Source organism: Triticum aestivum, chromosome 5D, assembly GCF_018294505.1.
Source record: "Triticum aestivum cultivar Chinese Spring chromosome 5D, IWGSC CS RefSeq v2.1, whole genome shotgun sequence".
NCBI lineage: Eukaryota > Viridiplantae > Streptophyta > Magnoliopsida > Poales > Poaceae > Triticum > Triticum aestivum.
Window position 1 is genome coordinate 74603805 of NC_057808.1, and position 7070 is coordinate 74610874.

The following is a 7070-nucleotide window of genomic DNA, read 5'->3' on the forward strand; positions in this document are numbered from 1 at the left end:
TTCATTGTTACAACACAGCTACTGTTACAACACAGCTAGAGAGCACGGGATTGAGCTTGGATAAAATATAAGGTTTTAAGTAATGTAAGTCAATGCTAGATACACCCGATTAAACGTCAATTAATATGAAAGTGAGGTAGTACCTTCTAGTCTACTATGGTTTGCATCAAAACTTGAGATGCTATTGTCTTCTAAATCAGTTAGTTGGTGTATGTTTAGATAAAGTATAATCTGCCCAGAAACCTAAAATAAGATTAGAATTCATTGCAGGTCACCCAGAAAGGAAAAGAAGGAGCCCATCACAGTCGAAGCAGGTAGGGGACGACGATCTACTGGTCCACCGTGGACGCGGCGCACGACAAAAGCCGCAAGCAGTCTTCCTTCCCCGCGACGACTCCTCCCTCCTCCCTCCTCTCTCCCTCCCCATCTCCGCTCCGCTCCCTCCCTCGCGCATGCTCCAAAAAAGCTACTCTCTCCGCCCCACCTTTCCCCTCTCCCCACGTCTAGGGTTCCCCACCTCCCCGTCCCCGTCCCCCATGCCGCTCCTCCCCAAACCCTAGCCCCAGCCAGCCTCGTGCTCCGCCCCGCCGCCGACACGCATGGCCTCCGCCGTCACCGTCGCCGGCGACGCCGAGTACTCCTTCGCGGCGGAGTACGACGGCCCGCCGCTCCCCTACTCCCTCCCGCGCGCCATCCCGCTCGACCTCTCCCACATCCCGCTCGCCGCCCTCTCCTCCTCCTCCTCGCCGCCGCCCACCGGCTCCTCGCCGCTCCCCGTCGTGCGGCCCCTCACCCCCTCCTCCCTCTGCTCCGCCATCCACGCGCAGCAGCACGCGGCGGGGCCTCCTCGCTCCTCCGGGGGCCCCGCGGGGGGTGGTGGCGCCCAGGCGGTCGCCGACTCCCCGACCTCCGTCATCGAGAACCACCACGCCGCCGCGCACCACTCCGCCGAGCTCCCCTCCTCCCCCTCTGACGCCGATGACGACGACAAGGAGGAAGAGGAGGGGGCCGGGATGCCGTCGGTTCCCCACCAGCCCACCGTCTCCTTCGCCGAGACCAGCTGCTCCCTCCTCGAATCATCCGAGGAGGAGGAGGAGGAGGACGACGACGAGGACGAAACCGCCGACGAGGCCCTGCCTGCCGCCGCTCGATCCAGCGGCTCCCTCTCGCCGGCGCATTTCGAGGCGGGGAACCACCCGACGGGAGCCAAGTCCCGGGGCTGCTACAGATGCGGGAAGGGAGGCGGCTTCTGGGGCCGTGGGGACAAGGAGGCGTGCCTCGCCTGCGGCGCACGGTACTGCTCGGCTTGCGTGCTCCGGGCAATGGGGTCCATGCCGGAGGGCCGCAAGTGCTTGTCCTGCATCGGGCGGCCCGTGGCCGAGTCGAGGCGGAATGCCCTGGGCCGAGGCTCACGCGTGCTGCGGCGACTGATCAGTGCGGCGGAGGTGGAGCTCGTCATGAGAAGCGAGCGTGAATGCGCAGCGAACCAGCTGCGCCCGGAGGACATTTACGTTAATGGGGCTAAGTTGTCACCGGAGGAGCTAGCTTTGCTGCAGGGATGCGCGTGCCCTCCTTCCAGGCTCCGCCCTGGCTTCTATTGGTACGACAAGGTATCCGGCTTCTGGGGCAAGGTACGTGAGTCAAGGTTTGTCGACGGACATGGTGCCTGCTATTCTCACTCACATAAAAAATAGAAGCAGCTTTCAACCAAAAATATGGAGGGTTTCTACCCAAACACATTCACTTTCTATTAGACATCCATCTAGATTTCAGGCAGGTGGTTTCCCTCTTTTTTTAAAAAAAAAAATCCATCTAGATTTCAACCATGAATCTGTCCAACCTCCACTCCCCAACTTCCAACCCCTGCTTCCAACTAATGAACAACGTCCTTCAACTAGATGAACTAGAGTTTTCAATCAATCAACTAGGAAAAAAAAACTCAAATCAGATACCATATTTGGCCTTAAATCTGAGCTTTCAGCTCTGAAAGACAGCAACTTCTAAATTCATCATTAATTTCCATGAAAATAAATAAATCGAATTGAAGGTAAAACTCGACCTCAAATCCCGAGATCCGAGCTTTAAACCTCCCACAAACCAGCTTCCAACTCATCTTGGAGAACTTCATCCCAATATAATCGAGGAAAAAAAAAATAAGAACCCGCCCCCCTAGGGTCTTGCCTTTCCCCTCTTTCTTACCTCCTCGGAGACCTCCTAAGCCAGTTGTGGCGGCGTTGCCTGTCGGCAGGCTCCCCTCTGCGCCCTTGCTGGAAGAAAGGAACGGAAGAGAGAGACGAGAATGGGAACAGAGATAGGGAGAGAATAAAACCCTGATTGTTAGTCAAGTGCCCCCACGAACATACAAGAGACATCTTGAGGTTTCTGTGTATGGTTCTGAACTTCTCATAGGAGACGTGGAGTAATTTGGAATATTCTGTTGAATGCTTAGATTTAACATTTATGGTTATTAAAGGTGGAACATAGGTTGTTGGCGTGTTGCCCTTGTCAATGCTGCAACTGAAAGTGAAAGATTACTCCTTTAGGGTCTTTGCATGGGTTTTCACCGGATAGTTACCTGATATGATTGAGCTGTGTAGGTTCTGTATTGGATGAAAATCATGAGACTGTATATTTAATTATTCTTGGTGGGAAATATGTAGAAAGATCTGGAGGGATAGTGCTGTTGAGCTTTGATATTGTCAAATATCTACTCCGTTCCTAAATATTTGTCTTTCTAGGGATTTCAACAAGTGACTACATACGGAGCAAAATGAGTGAATCTACACTCTAAAATATGTCTATATACATCCGTATGTGGTAGTCCATTTGAAATCTCTAAAAAGACAAATATTTAGGAACAGAGGGAGTAGTTGACTATTTTGAATATTGATGTTTTTTTTAGTGAGCTGGTAGAGCCATGATGTCTTATGATCTTATCATGGTTTGAACGAATTATCAAATCCTAGGAATCATGGTGGTTGGTATTGTCCCTAAATCAGGAGAAGTTGCTACATTTCTTTTTCTAGTTGAGAGTAGTACATAGTTGCACACCAAGGTTAGCACATATTAGCAGTAGTATGTACTCCCTCCGTTCCAAAATAGATGACCCAACTTTATATTAAAGTTAGTACAAAGTTGGGTCATCTATTTTGGAACGGAGGGAGTATGTAAAATAGTACATCATACTCCCTCCGTTCCTAAATGTAAGTCTTTGTAGAGATTGCACTATGAACCACATACGGATGTATATAGATGCATTTTAAGTTTAGATTCATTCATTTTGCTCCGTATGTAGTCCATCTAGTGGAATCTCTAAAAGACTTATATTTAGGAACGGAGGGAGTAGTAAATAGGAATATTGCAGTGTCTGGGTGTCATAGCTTGTGCCGACTTATTTTTTGGGGAAAATGGAATTTCAAGTTAGAAAATGTCATTCTTTTATCCCGCACATGCCATTTCAGAATTTCAATCATTGCATGATTATTTTTGCTTGCTTCTTCGCATAAATGTTGATGATATATGTCGTCCACAACTCTGGTTTTAAACTCTTCTTCGATAACGTTACAGGAGGGACACAAACCCCATTGCATAATAAGCGCAAATCTAAATGTTGGAGGTGCTTTAGTTCAAAAGGCGAGCAATGGGAGCACCGGAATCTTGGTAAATGGCCGTGAGATTACAAAATCTGAGCTGCAAATACTTAAGGTTCGGAATTAATTTATTCCTACCTCATTTTTAGATTCGTAAGGTGCATTTTTCCTTACATATATCTTTGGTTTCAGTTGGCAGGAGTTCAGTGTGCTGGGAAACCTCACTTTTGGTTGAATGCTGATGGGAGTTACCAAGAGGAAGGCCAAAAAACTGTTAAAGGAAAGATTTGGGATAAGGTAGTTCTAGAATTCATCTTTTCTTAGGTAACCTGTATTTCCCCGTGAGGAATCTGACCAAAGTTAAATTTATCTGCACTTTTCACCAGCCTATAGTGAAGCTGCTTAGTCCTGTCCTGTCATTGCCAACTCCTAATAAAATGACTAATCAATGCGGCGAAGAGGCTATTAATGTAGTAAATCGACCTGAATACTTGGAGCAAAGGACGACCCAGAAACTTCTGTTAGTTGGATCAGGGACAAGCACCATACTCAAACAGGTACATATGGCTATTGACGTCTATTGTGTTCATGTTCACGAACTGATAAGTTGACTAGCTGCATTAAGGTCACCGTCCAATTACAACCGGTATTCACACTGTTATATCGGTATCAAGATTTACATTCCACATGTGCACTGACTAAATCTTCTGCAGTGCCAAATGTCATTTGCAATACTGTTGTAGACTAGCAATTAATTCCGAATCTCTCGAATCTCAGGCTAAATTCTCATACAAGAGTAAACCATTTTCGATGGATGAGTGTGAAGATCTCAAACTTATCATACAAAGTAACATATATCGCTACATTGGTATACTTCTTGAAGGCCGTGAACGGTTTGAAGAGGAAGTTTTAGCTGATAGAAGAAAACTCTGCCAACACGATCCTTCTAGCTCTGGTATGATCATGTCTATCCACCATTTGTTCTGCTTCATATTAAACACATAGTCTTAGATTCATGGTACCTTGTGAAGCAACTGAAACCAAGCGGAGGACTCCTATGCTAACTGTTTGGCTAGAACTGACCCTAACAGCCACATGTTTTTTGCAGGGCGTCCTGAGTCGGGGTTCTGTGATGAAGAAGTTACCGAGTACTCCATTGTCCCACGCTTGAAAGCATTCTCGGATTGGATTCTAAAGGCCATGGCTTTGGGTAATCTTGAAGACATTTTCCCTGCAGCTAGTCGTGAATATGCGCCACTGGTTGAGGAACTATGGAAAGATCCTGCTATTCAAGCTACATATAGACGAAGAAATGAACTGCCGTTCCTTCCGTCTGCTGCCAGTTACTTCCTTGACAGGGTACTATTGTTGTTCTGTTGAAAATTTTGCTCGTTTACCTGGTTTGATGTTTTCATATCCATTCCTATCTTGGACTTCTTTAGTAGTGATTTAGTTGTCCAATTGTGATCATTCATTCTTTGGCCTTTGTGCATTTGAAATGATCAGGTAGTTGATATTTCTCGAACGGAATATGAGCTCTGTGATATCGATATCCTCTATGCTGATGGAATAACATCCTCGGATGGATTAGCATCTACAGATATCTCTTTCCCGCAGCTGGCTTTGGATGTGCGGGTTGCTGATGAGCTTGATCCACAAGACACGTTGCTAAGGTAGATCTTTTGTCACAAAAGGCAGGGATGGTCTGGTATTTACTTGTGTTACATGTAGTTTTTCCATAGCTTACAATATTTCAGCACCATTAGCTAATTATGTAATAAAAAATGCATATATGCGTGGGTTCCTGTTAGTCTTTCCCTTCTGATTTCATGAGGCCAATTTCCATGGTATTTTGTCAAATGTCTGTTGCGATGGAAAGCACACATGTACATTTAGTATCTCGTTCAGCTCAGCACACCATATATTTACATTCTATGTTGGATTCCTATATTACTATTAAGAACTGTGATAGTAATACTCACAATGAAAGTTATGTTTTGTTATCAGGTACCAGCTGATCAGAATAAACAATAAAGGATTGCGGGAGAACAGCAAATGGCTGCAGATGTTCGATGATGTCAGCCTTGTCATCTTCTGTGTTGCGGTTAGCGATTATGACGAGTACTACGAGGATGCAAATGGCACCGTTGTCAACAAGATGATAGAGAGCAAACAGTTATTTGAGAGCATTGCTCTTCATCCAACGTTCGAGCAGATGAATTTTCTCCTACTCCTGACCAAGTTTGATCTTCTAGAGCAGAAGATTGGTAAATCCCCGCTAACCGCATGCGACTGGTTTGCTGAATTCACCCCGTTGGTAAGTCGCAATCTGATTGACGGAACCAGCAGAAGCAAGCGCGGCAGCCACAATGGCGCGTCGCTGGCGCAGATGGCCGCGCACTACATCGGCGTGAAATTCAAGAGGCTGTTCCACTCGCTCACAGAGCGGAAGCTCTATGTATCCTACGTGAACGCCCTGGACCAGCAGTCTGTCTGCTCGGCGATCCGCTACGGCCGGGAGATCGTCAAGTGGGAGGAGGAGAAGCCTGTTTTCGGCTCCAGCGAGACGGTATACAGCGGCGACGAGCCGAGCTCCTACTCCCACTGACGGCGACCTTTGCTCGTGTGACAGAAGACCAAGAAGAGGTGTAAATAGTTGTGCATTTCCCTCTCCGGCGACGACCTCCCTTTTTTTAGAGCTTTGCCCATTTTGGTTCTTTTTTCCCAGCTCATTTTCTTCTGTTTGTAATTTATTGTATGGTTTGTTTGTTTAGTTCACACGTAGAATGAGAGGGCAAGAGGCCTGCCTGATTCCGATTAATTCTTGCATCTGTATGTATCATTATTGATCTCCCTTACATGGTAGCATGTCCGATTTCCGATTGTTTGTGTGCTTGACGAATCTCAACAGGTAGAATATAATGAATGTAGCTACGTCGTCACGTACGAGGAATGAAGCGTCTGAGCAGGAGGGCCGCTTGCCTGGTCAGAAAAAGGTGACCCAGCCGGCCTCCCGAGAGCGGCTCTATACACACGGTTGGATTGACCAGCACCACTTAAATCCAACCCAAATCTGAGACGGGTATGGGAGGCCTGGACTCGTATGGGCTGACGGACATACCTCAAACTCTGTCAAAATTTAGGGAAACCCTGCCTAAATTTAGGGCTGGTATGGGGAGGCCTAGACGCGTCTGTCATGTCAAACCGACCCACATTGGCCCATGTCTTCTGACCGGCATCCTTTAAACCCAACCCAAATCGGAGGCAGGTATGGGAGACCTGGAGACGTCCGCCACGTTGGACCGGCCCACATCAGCCCACTTGAACCACATAAAGTCAAACCACGCTTTTCGTCTCTTCCTCTTCCTGTCCTTTTATATTTCGATCCCATGTCGAGCATCAGTAGCGCTGTGTCTGTCGACGGATCGGTGGCGATGACCCCATTAATTGGGAGTCATTGAGGTGGAGAGGCGGGACGCG

General features: G+C 47.4%; 1 protein-coding gene across 1 annotated transcript; it reads left to right on the forward strand.

Annotated features, from left to right (window-relative positions):
* Positions 1–459: 459 nt before the first annotated feature.
* LOC123119544 (extra-large guanine nucleotide-binding protein 1) lies at positions 460–6470 on the forward strand. The gene is made up of 8 exons (XM_044539385.1): positions 460–1631; positions 3568–3705; positions 3783–3887; positions 3977–4147; positions 4368–4545; positions 4699–4949; positions 5097–5263; positions 5598–6470. The coding sequence occupies exons 1-8, from the start codon at positions 600–602 to the stop codon at positions 6196–6198; spliced, it is 2643 nt and encodes an 880-aa protein (XP_044395320.1). The 5' UTR covers positions 460–599; the 3' UTR covers positions 6199–6470.
* Positions 6471–7070: the final 600 nt, after the last annotated feature.